We start from the raw sequence: 19,990 nt of genomic DNA, 5'->3' as shown, positions 1-19,990 counted from the left end.
AGAGCCATGAGGTAATATTGCATCTCTCTAAATCTCTGCCTATACCGCACTTGGAGGAGTATTGCATTCAGTTCTGGTCATCTTGTTGCGGGAAGGATGTAGATGCTTTGCAGAGGAGATTTTTTACTAGGATGTGGCCTGGATTGAAGGATATGTCCTATGAGGCAAGGTTAAAAGAGCTAGGGCTTGTCTCTTGATGAAGGATGAGAGGTGAGTGAACAGATTATGGGGCTTAGATAGGGTGGACAGCCAATGCGTTTATCTTATGGTGACAATTGCAAATCCAGAGAACACTTGTTTAAGGTGAGTAGAGGAAAGTTTAGGGAGATATCAGAGGTAATTTTTTAAATCTCAGAGTGGTGGGTGCCTGGAGTGCATGGCGGTGGGGAGGGGGGTGTGTTGGTGGCTGGGCATGGCTGGCTGGGTGAAAGAGTCTGGTGCAATAGGGATATCCAGAATGCTCTTAAATAGGCACATGGTTGTGAGTTAGGGGAAAATTAGAATGTTGTGAAGTAGGTTTCAATAGATTGGCACAATATCATGGCTGAAGGACCTGTACTATAAATTCAATGTAGATGCCACTATTTCTCTTCAATTGGATGAAAAGCTGGTGAAGTATTTCCCATCTTATATTAAATTTTATTTAGATGGATTAGCAAAGGAGAAAATTGATTTATTAGGAATAAGTTTAGATTTTTATGTAAAATGTAGTGGTGTAGCAGTTAGTTGCCTTGATCCTATGAGCTGGGCTCAGTCCTGATCTCTCAGTTTCCTCCTGCATCCCATAGCTACACTGCAAATTACTGACTAAAGGCTTTTTCAGGTGCATTCCACGCTAAGAATGGGCCTGAAGAAGCAGAAGCGGCCCTTTAAATTGCCTTTCAGGTGGCAGCTTTTAAAGCGCAAAGCTGGCCACCTGAAGGACACAGCTTGCACAGGATGTGGCTCTGAGCACACTCCGGCTCCTGCCCAGTGTCAGCCGCCTAACACTTTAACATCCGCTTTCAGCCAGCTGCATTCAGGTGGCTGGGGGAGATTATTATCCCACTCGGAGAAGGGTTACGTAGTTCGCCTCAAGAGCGCCTCCTGCACATTCATGTGCCCTCAAAACAGCCGCATATTGCCTAAACATGTGGCTTTACATGCGGGGTAATTGGCCTCCTGAAAGTGCCTGATGTGACAAAAGAACTAGAGTGGAATTAATGGACATGTGAAAGGGCTACAGGAAAAAGGAAAGGGAAATGAAACTGGATTTTTCTGCTAGTAGATGGACATAATGGGCTAAATTACAATAGTAACTAATCCTTCCATTCTTTGGGATTACTTCCATTATAACTATCTCAAGATACGGATTTTTGTGTCTGACCTTTGGATGCTGAGTAATGGAATATTTTCCTGAAATCTTTTATCATCACCTGTCCGGCTAGCTTTTCAAAGTTGCTGGGCTCCTAGAGTCTGGGGTTCATGAAGATTGGTCTTCTCCCTCATGGTGTTGGTGAAATTTTTCCTCCCTTGGTTGGTGCCTTTAAAGTAGGCAGCCTCTCAGCCTTTGCTGGTTGCTCTTGAAGCTCTTCACTGCCATCCCCCAGAGTTACCCTTTCCTTTGGCTTGCTGATGCTCAATTCATTCTGATGACAATGCTCTTGTGAAGGAGCATTTTATTCCCATTCCTTCCACAGCCCTCATTCTTAACTCACTGCAGTATCTAATTGTATTAATGGCTGTGGATATTAAAAGCTAAATAAAATATTGTACAGGCAGTCCCTGATTTATGTCCATAATTGGGACTGAAGGGTAGTCATTACTCAGATTGGATGCAAGTTGGATTTGCTCCACTGCACATCGTTTAACGAGGTCTTAAAGCAATTTTCAAAAAAGATTTTCAACAAATGACCCTTTAATGAAGAATATGAACATATGTGTAGCTCAGTACTTTTAATAAAGATAGTCAACATATGAACTTCTAATAAATAATAAAATAATTGGACTCGGGTGTCAGGCTATCACGGGGACCGGGGATCTCGGGCTGCCGTAGGGACAAGGGATGGTCGTTTTACTAAAAATTAATTTGTGTTTTAATTTCAACTATAACTATTTATTGAAATCCCAGTTTAATGTGACACCCCCCTGCTTTTATCACGATGTGATTTTTTTCTACCCTAACTATTGCATTATCGCAGGGTTCCACTGTATACAGTACTTTTAATACAAAATATGTACTTGTACAATTACAGTAGCTTTAATAAAGATTTAAAAAATTTTTGGTCATATGTGTAGATGGACATAACTCGTGTAGGTCGGAAGTCAAGGACTATACTAATTTCTTTAATGTAAAGTGATTTTTAAAAAAAAATCTAGTCTGGTTACATTAAAATCGTACTGTGCTTTATTCAGTTTTGAATTTTCCAGTTACATTTATACTACTAGCATCAAGCTGTGAATGAATAATTTTTAAACCCTCTCTTCTTTCCTCCTCTGCCCCCACCACACCAAAGTACTTTATCAACCCCAAGCATTACTGCTTATTTTTTAGTGCAGTGGTTCTCAACCTTTTTCCTTCCACTCTCATACCACTTTAAGTAATCCCTATGCCATTGGTGCTCTGTGATTAGTAAGGGATTACTTAAGGTGGTATGTAAGTGGCAAGGGAAGGTTGAGAATCACTGCTGTAGACCCAATTGTTACTGAAATATTTTGCTTGAGAAGAATTGTCATTGGCCCATTTCCTTTGGAGTTATGAAACCGTGCACATAACGAGCCAATTAGGTACGATTAAAACAGTGGTTTTCAAACATTTTCTTTACATGCTAAGAGCATACTTTAAGGTAAGGTGCACTCTCAATTGTCTTGTACTTGAATAGAATATATAATTGAAATATCATGTGGGTCTCGTGTGTTATGTTTCTTTTGTAGCATCAATTCTGGGGCATATCTTTAAGAATATTGTTTAATGGGTTTAATATATCATATATGTTGAACGTTGAGTGGGTGGGGAGGGGGGTGGGAAGGAGGGAGGGAAGGGAGGGGGGGGGAAAGGGGAGAAAATGACCCTGTATATTCAAGAGGGAAAGTTTTATGTTTATTTTGGTCAATATGGTTCATAGTGTGAAAAATTAAAAAACAAAGAGACCCTTTGATACTTGAATGAAAATAATTTTACTTTTTCCACGTTAGCAAAAATTTCTTTCAAATTTTCCCATTTGATATTTACAATCCTTCATTGAGCTTTGGATTGATTTGTCAATTTATGCTTTTAAAATTTAGATTAACAGGCCAATTTGGCCCGACGAGTCCGTGCCACCCAATTGACACCCCATTAATCTACACCCCGATATGTTTTTGAAGGGTGGGAGGAAACTGGAGCCCGTGGAGAAAACCCATGCAGGCATGAGGAGAACATACAAATTCTTTATAGGCAGTGTGGGATTCCAACCTATGTCTGGACCTGATCGTTGGTGCTGTAAAGACATTGCACCAACCACTCTGCCAACTGTGCCGCCCCATTTCTCCTGATATAATCACAAAATGATTCTGAAGCAAGGTAACTCAGATTACAGACTTTTAAGAGCTGATGATAATCAAGATCCTTCAATTCTTAACAGGATATTATTTTCTGAGTTTAATTGAAAGTAATAGATGGTTGAATCCACAAATTTGTGATTGGTTTTGTTTAAGATGTCTCCTTTTCTTGTAGTGTTGAGGGATGTTGCGGTGGTTGCTGGGAACAAGGGATGTGCAAGAACCAGTGGAGGTGAGATATAAAGTTTTCATTTTGTTTTTATATTTTTAACCCTTTGGATTCTTAAAATATATTGTATCTGCTTTTTTTCGAGCAGATGTTTGAATGAGAATTTAAAAAAAAGAATTTGTATCTATTATATTTTCTAATATATATATTTTCTGCCATTCTACATTGGGAGTAAATATCAGCTCCTGGTTCTGGCTTACATATTTCATTGACAGGATTTGGCATCTTCTACTTATACTGTGATTTAGTTTTCAAAATAACTGCAGACTGTTAATTTACTTAGTTATTGCAATGTCCTGCAATTCCAGAATATTCTTCTTCACTTTCTGTAACAATCTTGGCATTTTTTTTATATTTTAATGTTTTAGAAGTCACTGGTCCTATGCTTAGGAGATGATCAACCACATAATCCCTACACAGAGCTCCAAATTCTAAAAGCTCACAGTGATATTGTTCGTTTCATGGTATGGATTGATGATATAAGGTTAGATTTTGTTTTTTACTTTCCTCATGCATATTAAATGTTATGAAATCTTTCCAATTGGTATTGAGGAATTTTGGCATTTCTAATGTAAATATGAATAAACTACATCTTCTTGTAAAGCAAGCAGGGTGAAAAGGGTTCAATGTTGTAATGCTTTGATTTTTTATTAAGAAAATTCTAATATCCATAAAATATTCTAAAACCATGAGAGTTTGTCATATTACATAAATGCAGCAAATACACCAAGTGATGAGTATTAAACTGTGGAATGTTATCTGAATATTATTATAGATTGGGAAAGGGTGTTTCCAAGCACTGATTTATGGAAAACAAAATATTGTGGAATAACAGAGTTGACATTCCAATTTGAGGACCTGACATCAGATTTTGCTAAGATGGCGGGGGTGGGGGGGGGGGGGGTGGGGGGAAAATCTCGTACCAGCAAATGCAAGAATAGCAGATTTCCCTTGAAAAACTTGGATATGCTATTGTCATTTTAACTGAAAATTAGTTTTTTTGTAGTTCCAAGTTTCTTAATTAACTTGCTTTAAATTCCACAGTTAAGTGTTTGGATTTCTAGTTCTGATGTTTGAATTATTAGTCCATAATTTAATCCTTGCTTGACATGTTCCTTTTGGAAAAATAAATTGGATGGAATAGATCACCTTTTATTTCCATGAATCAGTGAAATTTGTAATGATGAACCACTTCGTTCTTAAATAATGTCATCTTTAGTAAATGTGCATGATTGCTAACAGAAGCTTTGTAAAATATGTGAATGCAAGTAAGGTGTTACAGCCATTTTCTATTGAGAATTTGTTAGTATCTATAGAATCAACATTAGATATAGATTGTTGTCATGGGTGACTTCCACGTCTCTAATATTGAATGGCAAAAAAGGGTTAGATGGGGCAGAATTTGTAGGTGTCCAAACAGGACACCTGACAGAATATGTGGATAAGTTGATGAGAGAGGCCACATTAAATCTAGTGTTGGGTAATAAACCTGGTCAGGTAACAGACCTCTTGGTGAGGGAGCATATTAGGAGATAGTGAGCACAACTCCCTGTCCTTTAGCCTAGCCATGGTCAAGGCTAGGAGCAAATAATATGGGAAAGTATTTAATGGGGGCGGGGGGGGGGGGGGACTAGTAATGAAAACGCAGTTATTTTTGGAACATCTCAGGGAAATGCACAGCAGAATTTTTAACTTTAGAAATGCAGCACAGTAACAGGCCCTTTGACGGAGGATGGGAGGCAATTTACAAGAGGCATAGAATGGACAAGCAGCATCTTTTTTCCCAGGGCAAGAATGGCCAATACCAAAGGATATCTGCTTAAGGTGTATGGGGAATGTTTAGGGCAGACATCAGAGGTAGATTTTTTTTTCACAGTGGTAAAATATGGTATTTTTAAGCTTTTTGTTTGTTTGATTTACTTTGAATTAGAAAAACAAATCTAATACTATGTTCCTGGCTGTGATGGTGGTGGTGCTGCCAGAGCCACTGTAGCAGCAGTGCTGCTGCTAGTACGGACCCGTGGTGAGCGAGGGAGTGGAGATGCCGCACTCCTGCGGGGTCCAGCTGCCCAGTCGACTGCCTTCAGCTCTCTACGGGCTTTGAATGGATTGTTGAGGGAGCCAACGGGGGTTTTAGTTGAGATCCCGCACTTATTAATCTGCAGCAGCCACGAAGGGCTGCAGACTCCAGGAAAGTGGAGGACTGGAGCAGGGCACCAGAGGACAGGAAGATCCCCACCGCAGTCTGAGAGATAGAAGTGGAGGGATGGCGACCAGTGAGGGGGCTCTGCGGCTGAGGGACCAGTGCATGTGGCGGGCTGCGGATGACTCGAGGTGAGCAACCTGTGGGCTGCTGGAAACTGCTGTCAGGGGGGCTGCAGACTGCTGGATACTGGCTTGAATTGAAGGGGTACCAGGTATTGGAATGGTAATGCAAGGGGGTACCTGAATTCTGTCGGAGGTTCGGATCTGGAGCTTGGTTGCCCATGGTTTGGACTGGACTCTGTGTGGCTGTGGAAGTGCTGGAGGTGAATCTACGGACCCTCATTGACTAGGGTGGGGACGGTCCTCTTTTGCTCTCCCTCCCCCTTCCCATAAGTCTGATAGCAAGAGGTGCTTGGGCAACTCCTGCCAGTGGTGAATCTGCCTTGCAGCAGGCAAAAAGAGATTTCATGTAATATGGCACTGTTTTATTACGATGATAATAAATTGAATTTTGAATCTTAAGCACCATATCTTAAAAGGAAATACTTAACGTTGATCAAAAAATGTATTGCCAATTTTTCACTGTAATTTAAAATGTAGATTATTGAACCATTGGAAATTTAAGCCCCCACCTGTTTGTGACCGTTGTGTTTCACAATCAGAGATGATAAATATCAGCAAGTGCTGTAATCTGGAATATAAAACACTGGTGGAGGAATTCAGTGGATCAGACAGCATCTTTGGGGGCAGAAGAATGTTTCAGGTTGAGATCCTGGAACAGGACAATGTGTGTGGAGGAATGAGGCGGGGTAAAGAGGGAGGTGATGGGTAAATAGTACTAGGAGGGTGTGTAGGGAGACAACAGTTAGTTGTAGAGAGAAGAAAAAAGATCAAATGGAGCCAGGAAGCAGAGGCAGGAATATGATGTGCAAGGAAGGATAAGAGGCTGCAGATACTAGACTCTAATAAGTAAGGAGAGTGATGAATGGAGCCAGATAATGGAGGGATGATAGGCAGATAGAATCAATTGGGGGAGGGGAAAGGAGACCCAGTAGATAAATTGTGTGGTAATGGGCAAATAGAACCAAGTGAGGAAGGGAACAAAATTGAGTGACTGGGGACTGAAAGGTTGCAAAAGAGGGGTGAGAGAATGTGGTGGATCAGAAGATGGAAAAGAGCAGAAGGTTGTGGGTTTCCTGAAATTGGAAAATTCATTGTTCACGTCATTGAGTTGTAGACTACGCAGGTACAATGAGGTACTGTTTCTGTAATTTGCATTTGGCCTTATGGCAGTAGAGAGGTGAAAGACAGACAGGTCAGTATGAGAATATGAAAGGGAATTTAAATGGGAGCTCAAGACATTCATTGCAGGCATAATGCAGATGTTTAAATTTAGACGTTTAGCATGGTAACAGGCTCTACCAGCGCGTTAGCCCATGTCGCCAAAAATACCCAATTACCTACAACTCTCGAATGTTTTGAAGGGTGCAAGGAAACCTGAACACCTGGAGGAAACACACAGACACAGGAGAACATACAAACTCCTTACTATTAGCACCAGATTCGAACCTGGGTCGTTGGTTCTGTGATAGAGTTGTGCTAACTGCTATGCGACCCTAACTGCGCCACCTACCTCACTCCCTTTTCTGATTCTTTCTGTCTGCATCTCAGGTGATGAACTATTTACTGACCTTTACTATAAGCCACTGTTTCTCACAGCTATTTTGACCACACCTCCTCCTACTTGGTCTCTTGAAAAGTTGTCTTCCTTACTGTACCTCTATCTGCCACATAATGTTCTTAAGATGAGGCTTTCCATTCCATGGCATTTGAAATGCATGCATTTTTTTCAGGAAATGTGACTTTCCTTCAACCAGTTGTTGAAACTCTTGCTTGGAATTTCTCCCTTTCTCAGCCTTCTCTTTTCCTTTTCCCTCCCCTCGCCCTAGGCCAGTGGTTTTCAAACTGCCCTCTCCCCCTCCCCCACAACCAACATTCCACCTTAAGCAATCCCTATGGCATAAGTGCTCTGTGATTAGTAAGGGATTGCTTAAGATGGTATGTGAGTGGGAAGGGAAGGTTGAGAACCACTGCTGTAGACCCAATTGTTACTGATATATTTTGCTTGAGAAAAATTGTCATTGGCCCATTTCCTTTAGAGTTTTGAAACTGTGCACATAATGAGTCAACTAAGGACAATTAAAACTGTGGTTTTCAAACTTTTTAATTTCCACTCACATGGCACCTTTTGAGCAATCCTTTACCAATCACAGTGCACTTATGGCATAGGGATTGCTTAAGGTGGAATGTGAGTTTGAGGGGAGGGCAGTATGAAAACCACTGTCCTAGACAAAACAGAAAAGGAGTTCCCTTGGTCCTCATCTTTTGCATCTAGTACATTATCCTTCATTCAGTACAGAGAGCATTACAACACAGAACAGGCCCTTCCGACCTCGATGTTATGCTGACCTATATATTCGTACCAAAAAAATGCCAAACCCTTCCTACCTCAAACTATTTTTGCAAGTTTCCATGGGATTCCATCATCAGTCAGATTTTCTCCTCCCTGTCCTTTTATACAGGGACCATTCACTTTCTGACTCATTGGTTCAATCCTCCATCTCTTTCCCCTGTACATTTCTCTACAACTGCAGGAGGTATAGCAGTTGTCTCTACACCTCCTCCTTCACTTATGTCCTTAGACCTAAATGGCCTTTCCAGGCCTGGCAAAAATTTGCATGCATATCCCCCAACCTAGTCTACAACACTAGGTGGTCTCCTCTACATTAGTGAGGCCAGGTGTCGATGAGGTGACTGTTTTGTGGAGCATCTGCGCTCTGCTTGTCATTTCAGTTCCCTTTCCCATTCCCACACCAACCTCTCCGTTTTCTAATTCCATTGCCAGGATGAAGCCAAACACAAATCAAGAGGAGCAGCACCTTGTATACCGTCTGTGTAGTCGCTAGCCCAATGGTGCAGTACCAGCATTGAATTTTTCAATTTCGGGTAACCTACACACCTTGTGCTTTATTTCTTTCTGATAAATCCTGGTTCTTGCACTTCCCACCATCAGTTTTGTTCTTTTCCTTTTGCCCTGGTCCTATCTGCCTAATATACCACTTTGCCTTCTGGATTTCCTGTCCCCTCCCCCATACTGATCTATTTGCCCATCATCCCTTCTTATTTGGTTCCATAATCATCTACCCAGCTTAACAGATTCTAGCCTCTTGTTCCTCTGTATATTGATTTCCAACCTTCCTTACCCCAATCTGTTCCATGTTCCTAGATGCAAAAGATGAGGACCAAGGGAACTCCTTTTCTGTTTTGTCTAGAACAGTGGTTTTCATACTGCCCTTTTTTTTTAAACTCTCTCATTGTCTGTCTATGTATTACTCACCAGCTGCTTTCTCAAAATTCCACTCCTCCCCTTCCTGCGTTGACCCATTGCCTCCCACCTCAAGTGATTTAATGTTCCTCTTTCCAGTTCCTGCCTCAACCCTCCCTCTCACATTTTTATACTAGCTATCTCTCCAATATGTACTCTGTCCTGTTGTAGGCCTTGATCCAAAAGATTGAGCATCCTTTTGCCTCAACAGATGTTGCCTGACCCACTGAGTTCCTCCAGAGTTTGATCTCTGCTGAATATCCATCTGCTTCATGTCATTTATGTGTGATCTCTTCTTGACATTGGTGAGGTTCTCTAAATATGACTTTTAATTTTTAACTCTTGGGTAGTGGAGAAGCTTACATGTCATTTGCTTTCCTGAATTTTGGACTCAGTTTAATATTCATCATTCAGATGCCATTTGTAGTGAATTACCTTGGCCTTAAGTTTTTGACAAAGAACTTTATAGGAAAAATGGCTGTAAGAAAGGAATGGTTAGCAGTTGTAATAATTTTATCAAATTTCTGTTTTTTTTTAATTAATGCAGGTTTGCCTCAGCAGGGGATGATGGGGTTGTGTTTTTGTGGAATGTTCAGGTAAATATTTGCAAAGTAGTTTTGTGAAATGTATGATTTTATTGTGGTTTTGCAATTAAAATGGACTTAGCCAAACTAACTGAGCCATAAAAATTGTAATCTTGTACTAAATTGTCACAGCCAACATTTCTGTTGATTGGTTTTGAAATCAAATCCAGTACTTCTTTAAAAAGTTCCTAATTGGTGTACATTGAGCTGTGAAATGTATGGACACTGATTGAAATGATTGGCTTATTGCCATATGTGAGTTCATTTTTGATGCAAATTGGTAATGGGCATTGGATCCGTACATAGCTGGATGAATTTGATCTGAATACAATGTTCTGGTAAGATGGCATTGTTTTCAAGAGATGAGCAAGAAAGCATTTGGTGTACAATTTTTTTAAATATAAACTCCACTATCCCATATTGCTCAGTTACCAGTATGTACTTTCAAATTTAAATCACGATACAAGGAAATATGAAGAATATAATATTTTTAGTTGTAAATTGTCGAAGTTTTTCATAAGTTTAAAATAAATCTTAATACCAAACATTGGTGAAGGCAGCTCACAATTCAGCAGATGTCCAGAAGGTGGTGTGTTTCACCTATTACTTGACATTTGGTTATGCTAAAGAGACGAATATGTTTTAAATCAGGTTAAGCGCAATTTTTTTGTTGTTTGTTTTATTTTTCTGATAGTTGTATGGTGCAGAAACAGATGCTTTGTCTGTGGAATAACACCTATACATTTAATTATTTTATGACCTATCAGAGGGTAGTAGCAACAGCAGCCAGGTCACTAGCACCAGTTCGGCTCTGAGGCTCAGCAGAGAAGGGGGAAATCAGGTAGAGAGATAATGGCAGGCACAGATTAATGTGGCTGCAAGAGAAATTCCAGGATAGAACCGTAGAACATTATAGAACAGAAAATAGGCCATTTTAATCTGTGCTGAACTATTAATTCTGCCTAAGCTCACACTAACCTGCACCCACCCCACATGCCTCCAAACTCCTCTCATCCATGTACCAGTCCAGATTTTTCTTAAATATTAAAATTGAGTCCGCATTCACCACTTATGCTGACAGCTCATTCCACACTCCCAAATATGTGTGACGAAATTCCCCCAAATGTTCCCCTTAAACTTTTCCCCTTCATCCATAATCCATGTCCTCGGTTTGTATCTCACCTAACTTCAATGTGGGGATGGGGAATGGGTGGGGTGGGGGCCTAATTGCATTTTCTCCATCTTTTCCCATCATAATTTTGTACACCGGAACTGGTTGGGGACCAATATCCTTGTGAGGAGGTGCTACTTGGAAGGATTAAAACCAGAGTGGCAGTGTAGGTAGGAACCTGAGCAGCAGGGCAATAAATGGAGTAGTTTAGGAGATGGCAGATCCGAGGGCAAGCAAACCTGGAAGGAAATATGGAAGGTATAGTAAAATGATCAAAGTGAGACTGATGGGCTGAAATGTTTTTATTTGAATGTAAGTATTGTGGATAGGGCAGATGAATTTAGAGCCTGGATCTGTACTTGGAATTGTGATGTTATGGTTGGTATGGAGATGAGGCTGCAAAAAGAAGTGGATTGGTAGCTCATTGTTCTTGGGTTTTGTTGTTTTACCCATGATGGAGAAAGAGGTTAAAAAAGTGTAAGTATCAGGAAGAGTGTCACAGCTGCACTCAGAGGGCATGATGGTGGGCTCGACTACTGAGGAATTGTGGGTAGAGATAACAAACTAAATAAGATGCAATCACTGACAGGGCTTCATTGTAAGGCTCCCAATAGCCACTGGGAGATGGAGGAACATGCAAATTGCAAAAACCATATTTACATAGCCTGACCAGGAAGGAGGCCATACTGGACTTTGTATTGGTAAATGGGCTTGGCCATATGATTGGAATTTCAGTGCGGGAACATTTTGGGAATAGTGATAACTCTTAAGTTACAAGACAGTTATTGACAAGGATAAGCTTGGATCTTGTAGAAAGTACAAAACTGGGTGAGAGCAAATCACTATATGATAGATGGGAGCTAGAGAAAGTAAACTGGGGCAGCTGTTATTAGAGTTGTGTATGACCTGCTTATATTCACTGGGTGTGACATTGAGTACAAAACTAAGGAAATCATATCATGGCTATGTAAAAGTTTGGTTAGGAGGCACTTGGAATACTGTACTATTTTGCTTGCTCTATTACAGGAAGGATGAGGAGTTTGAAAAGGTTACAGAAGAAGTTTACCAGGATGTTGCCTGGTTTAGAAGGTATGTTTTTTTTTTACAATGGTGGGTGCCATGAATGGGCTGCCAGGAGTAGTGGTGGAGGCAGATCCAACAGTAGCATTTAAGAGGCTTCTGGATAGATATACAAATATGAAGTTGATGGAGGAATACCTATCAGTTGCATGCAGCATATTTTTAGTTTGATTTGAGCATCATGTTCCACAGGACAAGCTCTTTAGCCCGCAACATTGTGCTGACCTATATAAGCCTACTCAACAAACTAAACCTTCCCTACCTCGTAGCTTGTTTAAGAGTCTTAAATGTTCCTATTGTACAGCCTCCTCCTTAATCCTGGCAATGCATTCCAGGCACCCACTACCTTCTGTGTAATTTTAAACAACTTTCCATGACATCTCCCTAAACTTTCTTCCCTTCGCTTTGTACAGATGTCCTCTGGTGTTTGCTATTCTCACCTGGGAACAAAGGTGCTGGCTGTCTGCCCTATCTATGCCTCTCATAATCTTTCTTTTTCAATATTTTTATTAACATTGAAATTTCACATCCAAAAATACAAAGTACATATGGATATATGTTAAAATTCAAAAAGATACGTTACACTGAAATCATATAATTTCATCCAAGGTGCTCTACATTTTAATCAAACAGATTATATTGAATTAATATTAGTATTTTATTTTATATATATAAAAGGAAAATCTAAACCCACTACCAAGAAAGAAGCTATTTGTCCAAAAAATGACAAAATTCTTATCAGAGTAATAAATTACCTCATTAGTTAACATTTCTACCTTAATAACAAATCAAAGGTTATAAAAATAATTCAAAAAGTGTCCCCCACAGTGTTTGGCCTCTCAGAATCTTGTAGACCTCATCCCCCTTTATTCCAAAGAGAAATGCCTTAGTTCTGTTAACCTTGCCTCATAAAACGTGTTCTTCAATCCAGGCAACATCTGGTAAATCTCCTCTGTACCCTCTCCATAACTTCCATATCTTTCCTGTAATGAGGCAACCAGAACTGAACACAAAATTCCAAGTGTGGTCTAACCAGAGTTTTGTAGAGCTGCCACATTAATTCACGACTCTTGAACTCAATCCCCTGACTAATGAAGGGCAGCATACTATGTCTTCTTGGCTACCCTATCAAGCTGCGCGGAAACCTTGAACGATTTATGGATTTGGACTCCAAAGTCCCTCTGTTCTTCAACATTGTTAAGAATCCTGCCATTAACCATGTATTCTGCCTTCACATTTATCCACATTGAACTCCATCTGTCACTTTGCATCCTGTCTATATCCTGTTGTAACCTGTATCAACCATCTACACTATCCACATTTATAAAAATCACAATGAGTAGGGGTCTCAGAACAGGTGCCTGCGGAACTCCACTATTCACTGACCTCCGCACAGAATATGTTCCATCTACTACTACCCTCTGATATCTGCTGCCAAGCCAATTCTGAATTCACACACCAATGGATCCATACTTTCTGAATAAGTACCATAGGGGACCTTGTTAAAATCCTTACTAAAATCCATATACACCATATCTACTTCATCAATTTTTGTTATTTCCTCAACAAGCTATATTTGGCTCATAATGCATGACCTAACCCTCACAAAGCTGACTATTCCTGAGAAAACTATACTTCTCTAAATGCTTGTGAATCCTCGCCCAAAGTTTGCCCACCATTGACATAGCATTAAGTTGATCTATAAATTCCCAGGATTCTCCATATTATGTTTTTTAAACAAGGGAACTGTTTGCCATTCTCCAAAACTCCTGAACAGAGAGGGTGCTAAGATCATTGCCAAAGCCCCAGCAGCCTCTTGCCTTACTTCCTGTTGTAATCTGGTTTATATCTTGCCTGGTCCCTGGGACTTATCATTCCTAATATTTTTAAGAAGATCCAGCACTTCCTCTTAACCTCAACATGCTCCGGCAAGTAAGCTTGTTTTATATTGACCCAGGTCCTTCTCTCTGTGAACACTGAAACAAAGTATTAAGACTTCCTCTGCCTCCAGGCACATCGTAAAGCAGCCCCACCTTCACTCTTGTCATCCTTTTGTTCTTCACATATGCATAGAAACCTTTGGATTTACCTTAATCCTGCTTGCAAAGGTCTTGTGCCCGCTTCTAGCTGCTGTCCTTTCTTGCATTCCTCCCTGGCTATAATACAATTCTCATGAGCTCTTTCTGTCCTGCTTTCTAAAGCTTCTGTATGCTTCTTTCTTCTTCTTAACTAGCTCTCTCACTTCTTCTCATCCATGCTTCCCTTATCCTACCATCTTTTCCCTGTGTCAGTGGGGCACACCTATCCAGAACCCCATGCAAGTGGTCCCCAAATATTCTCCTCATTACTTCTGTTAAGTTTTTCCCCCTGATAACATCTGTTCCCAATTTACTCTCCCTAGTTCATGCCTAATCCCATAGTAGTTAGCTCTTTCTCAATTAAACACTACCATTTTGTCTACTACTATCCTTGTTATAGCAAATCTAATGATCAGGGATTGTGGCCACTTACACCAAAATACTCCCCCACAGAGAAGTCTGCCACCTGACAAGGTTCATTACAGCCTCTCCTCTAGTCGGCTTGCCCACATACTGTGTCAGGAAACCTTTTTGGACACACCTGACAAATTCTTCCCCATCTATCTCTCTTGTGGTAATGAGGGGCCAGTCAATATTTGGAAGTTGAAGTTTTCCTTAACAAGATCGCAGTTATTTCTGCACCATTCACAAATCTGCTTACTTGTCTACTCAGTGAATCAAGGGCTATTTGGGGGCCTATGGACTACTCCCAATACAGTTATTGCTCCCTTCCTGTTTCTGACTTCCATCCACACTGACTCAGTAGACAATCCTTCCACAGCGTCCTCCCTTTCTGCAGTTGTAATTCTCTCCCTGATTTGTAGTGATACCCCCCCCCCCATCTCTTTTACCTTCCATCCTATCCCTTTTCCAACTTCTAGACCCCAGTACCTGCATCAGGAAACTATGTCCTTACGGCCAGAACATTGTAATTCAACGTACATATCTATGCTTTAAGTTATCTCGTTTATTCCTAATGCTTCTTGCAATGAAATAAATGCATTTCAAGCCCTCCAACTGCCTACATTTATGCTTCCTTCACTGCCTGTCCTTCCTCACAAACTCTCCTGCCAAACTAATTTAAACCCTCCCCAACAGCTCTAGCAAACCTGTCAGCCAGGATATTGGTTCCTCCTCCAGTTCAGATGCAACCTGTCCAGGTGGGCTGAAGGGCCAGTTCTTGTGCTGTATTATTCTATGTTCTATTTTGTTGAGGTAAATGGTCATCTTGATTTAAGAAATGAAATTTCTTTTACATTAAAGCTAGAAAAAGACTGAAAGCTAGTGGTAAACCCCAACAGACTTATCAATATTATTTAAAACCAAAATTTCCAGTTTTCAGAAAGATTAAGCACTTGATCGATATGTATTTATTGGAGTAGTCAGGGTAAACTTCTACTTGTGATTACTGTTTGCAGTTTTGTTTTAAAGCAGTTTTAATTTATTTTTTCTTGTTTCAATATCCTTACGTTTGTTCAAATGATAATCATGTTTTACAAATTAAATTTTCAAACCAAGACTATATCTTGTTTATGCAGACTGGAGAGAGACTTCACGAGTTACGAGGCCATTTGAGACCGATCACAGGAATTGCTGTCATTCCATCGACATATCATTTACAGTCAGAAAGTTGTCATCTTCTTACTGCTTCTTCTGATAGGACAGTTATTGTATCCTTTAAACATGAGCTGTAAGATATTCAGTTGTTCATTTAGTTTAATGGGAGATTTCAATTCTGTCTATCTGTACTCTCAGCCATGTTCACATTTGTGATATTTCATTATCTTGTTGACACCTATATTTCAGTCATATTATTTGGTGTTCAATTTGGTTTCTATGATATCACTTAAAGTTTACAAATTCAAAAAGACCAAGCATATTGCATCGAGGGGTAAGATATTTTAGATATCTGAACTTTGTAGTAACACAAGGTGGATGGCAGTTTGAAATATTTCAAGGGCACAAACCTGGTTTGCAAGAATTGAAGAAATGCATTTTAAATGTTAATGTTTGAAACGAGCGGAGGCAAGTGAACTTTGGTGGTTTAGTGTTAGAAAATAGATAAAGTTATTCGGCAAATAGAATTCGACTGAGTCAAAATCTGTGTCTTGATCACATAATTGGGCATTCAGAAAGTCAGGTATACCTTGTATAACATGGTTAATATGTTCCAAAAAAGTTCAGTGTTGTGGAAAACCTCACTGTTCAAAACATTATTGCAATGTACAAATACCTATAATTATATATTCTTTTAGTTAGAACTTTTATACAAACGTGTGCATAAAATATTTAAAACTGGAAAATGACAAAGATCTTCATTTGGCAATGAGTGAACATTGTTTATTTAAGAAAATATTTGTCTGATGTAGTGTGCACTTCTTTAGTTGAGATTTTTCTTTTTCGTCTTAAAAAAATGTGCACGATGGCATCTTTTTCCAAAGTAATCTGGTTTCGTCAACATTAAAAATGTGCTGATCTTCATAGCCTCCTTGGTCAATCACTTTTAATTCAGTTGGAAAACTTTCAGCTGTATCACTATCAACACTTGTAGAATCGCAAGTATCGAAGAAAGTGTTCACTTTTATGAAGAAATTATAATGGATCTTGACTGTGATTTTGCTTTTATAAAAATTCCCTCCAAATATTGCTGTACAAATTTTCAGTTCTTTTCTGGTTGCAATCTTCAATCCAGATCATTAAAAGGTGTTCAATATTTTACATTGTACATTTACATAAGTCTGACAATCACTTTAGTCATATAAAATGCTGTTGCCATTTCCATGTTCTTTAATTTTATCCTTATTCTTGATTAGAGTTCGAACAGAATTCATTCATGTCTTTGTCTCATATTTTAGCAGATAATGCACCGTTTTCGTAATGCTTAATAATTTCCAGTGTTAGCGATTTACATTTATTATGTGTATCATCTACATCGCATTTCCTTTTTCCACTCATATTGTTTGTAAGGGTGCACTTTTTTTACAACTCAACTAAAATTTATCGAGCAGCCATGGCCTTCCCACTCAGTCTATAGAGTGATACTAAAACAAGTGAAGCAATAATGGAGTTGAATGAATGCAGCCAAGCGGCGAGAATTGTTGCTGACGCGTTAAATTATTGCACCACTGTTGGTAACGCAATATTAAGAAAATTTTGGTTATTACTAAACAGGCACACAATCTGGAACCCTTGGGGGACAATGTTTTCCGAATTTTGGATTTTTCCGGATTTTGGAATGCCAGCTTTAAACCCACCCGAATTGTACTTCCGTATCCACCTCCACCCCCTTCCAGTCACACTGCTGTCTCTCGCCTCCTGCCCGACTTGCGCTACCAGTTTCCCACCCCTCTCCTGCCTGACTCGTGCTGCCGGTCTCCTCCCTCCCCCCCTCCTTGTGCTACCGGTCTCCTCCCTCCCCCCTCCACTCGTGCTGCTGGTCTCCTCCCCCCCCTCCTCGTGCTACCGGTCTCCTCCCTCCCCCCTCCACTCGTGCTGCCGGTCTCCTCCCTCTCTCCCCCCCCCCCCCCACGTGCTGCCTGTCTCCTCCCTCCTCCCCCCCACTCGTGCTGCCGGTCTCCACCCCCCACTCGTGCTGCCGGTCTCCACCCCCCACTCGTGCTGCCGGTCTCCTCCCTCCCCCCCCTCTACTCGTGCTACCGGTCTCCTCCCTCCCCCCCCCTCTACTCGTGCTGCCGGTCTCCTCCCTCCCCCCCCTCTACTCGTGCTGCCGGTCTCCTCCCTCCCCCCCCTCTACTCGTGCTGCCGGTCTCCTCCCTCCCCTCACCTGCTCAACTCGCACTGCCGTCTCTCTCCCCAATTGCCAGATTTTGGAGCTTTCCAGATTTTATCCTGTTAGGATAAAGGATCGTGTACCTGTATTAAAATTGTAAACCGCGTTTTATCAAAACCTGTGCTGCTCAAAACCATGTTATACAAGGTATCCCTGTATCAATAATAATCAATTGGTTATCTAGTGCTTTTGGCCCAATAGAAGTAACGTGTCTATGACAGATCCTAGTACATCAGAGTTCCCATCCTATCATCTCCATCAGACTACTGCGTCTGAAATAAAAGTAGAAGGTTTTGAAAATGCTCAGTCAGTCAGGTAATAGCTGCAGAAAGGAGTTAATATTTCAGATCAAAACTTTCCATCACCTCATTTTTGTTATTAATAGAACTCATGTATTTAAATACTAATTGTAGTTGTGTAAGTTCATGTACCCAACAATAATCTGATATTACTAAGCATTGGACAGTGAAGGCTTTGCATATAGGAGAAACAGGTTGATGTGGAGTTGGAAATTTTGCTGAGGTAGTGAAAAAGAATAAGAGAAAATCTGCAGATGAAATGGTCAAGTGCAACACACAAATGTACTGGAGAACCCCAGCAGCATCCATATGAAGTAAAGGGTATCTAAAATTTTGGTTCTGGGCCTTTGTCCTACCTGAAATGTTGGTTACCCTTTACCTTCTATAAATGAAGCGTGACCTGCTGAGTTTCTCCAGCACATTTGTGCAGTGAAAAGATTAGTCTTTTTCACCCAGAGCCAAGATCATGGGTCATATAACAATTGTTTGCTTTGGTTGGGTGACATAAGTGTACATTAGATGACCTGAGTTGTTTACCTTCTGCATTGTTTTGAATAAATTTGGGATAATTCCCTGGCTGCTTTTAATCCTCTACTATTAATTGTGAGCAACACACTTCACAAATGAAGTTGTGTGCGTGGCTTGCTGAACCTATTCCTTCAGTATTTAAAAGATCTCAAAAATAGTCTATTTGAAATCTCTTGACATTCTTTAATGGTCTGTTTGCTATGAACATTAATACAAATTCTATTGACCCCAAAAGTTCTGGTGTTGACTCGTCTTGTATTAGCATAATATTATTTGATTGACTGAAACGATAGCCTATAATCTTTACTTTTGTGCTAAAAGACTTTGCTAAGTAACAAATTGCTTTTCCATTGGCATTTTTGGGATTCCAATTGGCAAGTTTGCTGTTGAAGGCTGAAGGAAACAAAATGGGCCTCTAAGATGAGAGTTTCAACGTTTATTTTCTTATTATTGGAAAAGATGATTTCAAAATTAATGCCAAATGGATTTTCCTTTATTGATGTAGCCAGATCTGGGATCTAGACACTGGTAGCCAAATCCATTTGTTGGCAGAATTTCAGTCTTCTGTTAAGGTAAACACTTTACCGGATTTGTGTTGATGGTCATAAAGTTCCACCATTTACTATTTATTAAATCATAATTGATTAAAAAATATTCAATTGTTTAAGAAAAGTTCAAGATTTCAAGCTTTTTAAACTTGTTTCATTCACTGCCACGTGACTGTCATGTAAATCTTGCTCTATCAAGAATTTGTTTGGTATCACTCCTGTCCCTTCACATTTTTTTCATGTTTCAGATAAACTTACACTTAAATCATACATGTACTCCAGTTCAACTTCTGCTTATGTTTCTTATTTACTCCAACTTAATGAGTGTAGTACATGTGAATGGAAACTATTTAACATATGCTGAGTGCTTTTTCCACTGAGGGTAGGTGAGATACAAACCAGAGGACATGGGTTAAAAATGAAAGGGGAAAAGTTTAGGGGAAATATGAGAGGGCACTTCTTCGTCGGAGAGTGGTGGGAGTATGAACAAGTTGCCAGCTGAGGTGATGAATGCAGGCTCAATTTTAACATTTAAGAAGAATTTGGAGAGGTGCATGGATGGGAGAGACATGGA

At 40.1% G+C, this 19,990-nt stretch overlaps 1 protein-coding gene across 2 annotated transcripts in view; it reads left to right on the top strand.

Moving 5' to 3' along the window:
* wdr41 (WD repeat domain 41) overlaps positions 1-19,990 on the top strand; it is a 72,356-nt gene that overhangs the window by 6,587 nt on the left and 45,779 nt on the right. For both annotated transcript variants that reach the window (XM_069938073.1, XM_069938064.1), the window contains exons 2-6: positions 3,695-3,751; positions 4,117-4,232; positions 9,886-9,934; positions 15,790-15,921; positions 19,378-19,440. In XM_069938073.1, the coding sequence (XP_069794174.1) occupies positions 3,704-3,751; positions 4,117-4,232; positions 9,886-9,934; positions 15,790-15,921; positions 19,378-19,440 (408 nt within the window). In that variant the 5' untranslated portion in view covers positions 3,695-3,703. The remainder of the gene's footprint in view (positions 1-3,694; positions 3,752-4,116; positions 4,233-9,885; positions 9,935-15,789; positions 15,922-19,377; positions 19,441-19,990) is intronic.

The sequence above is a fragment of the Narcine bancroftii genome, chromosome 1 (genome assembly GCF_036971445.1).
Source record: "Narcine bancroftii isolate sNarBan1 chromosome 1, sNarBan1.hap1, whole genome shotgun sequence".
Lineage (NCBI taxonomy): Eukaryota > Metazoa > Chordata > Chondrichthyes > Torpediniformes > Narcinidae > Narcine > Narcine bancroftii.
This window is presented reverse-complemented; position numbering and strand designations above follow the sequence as displayed.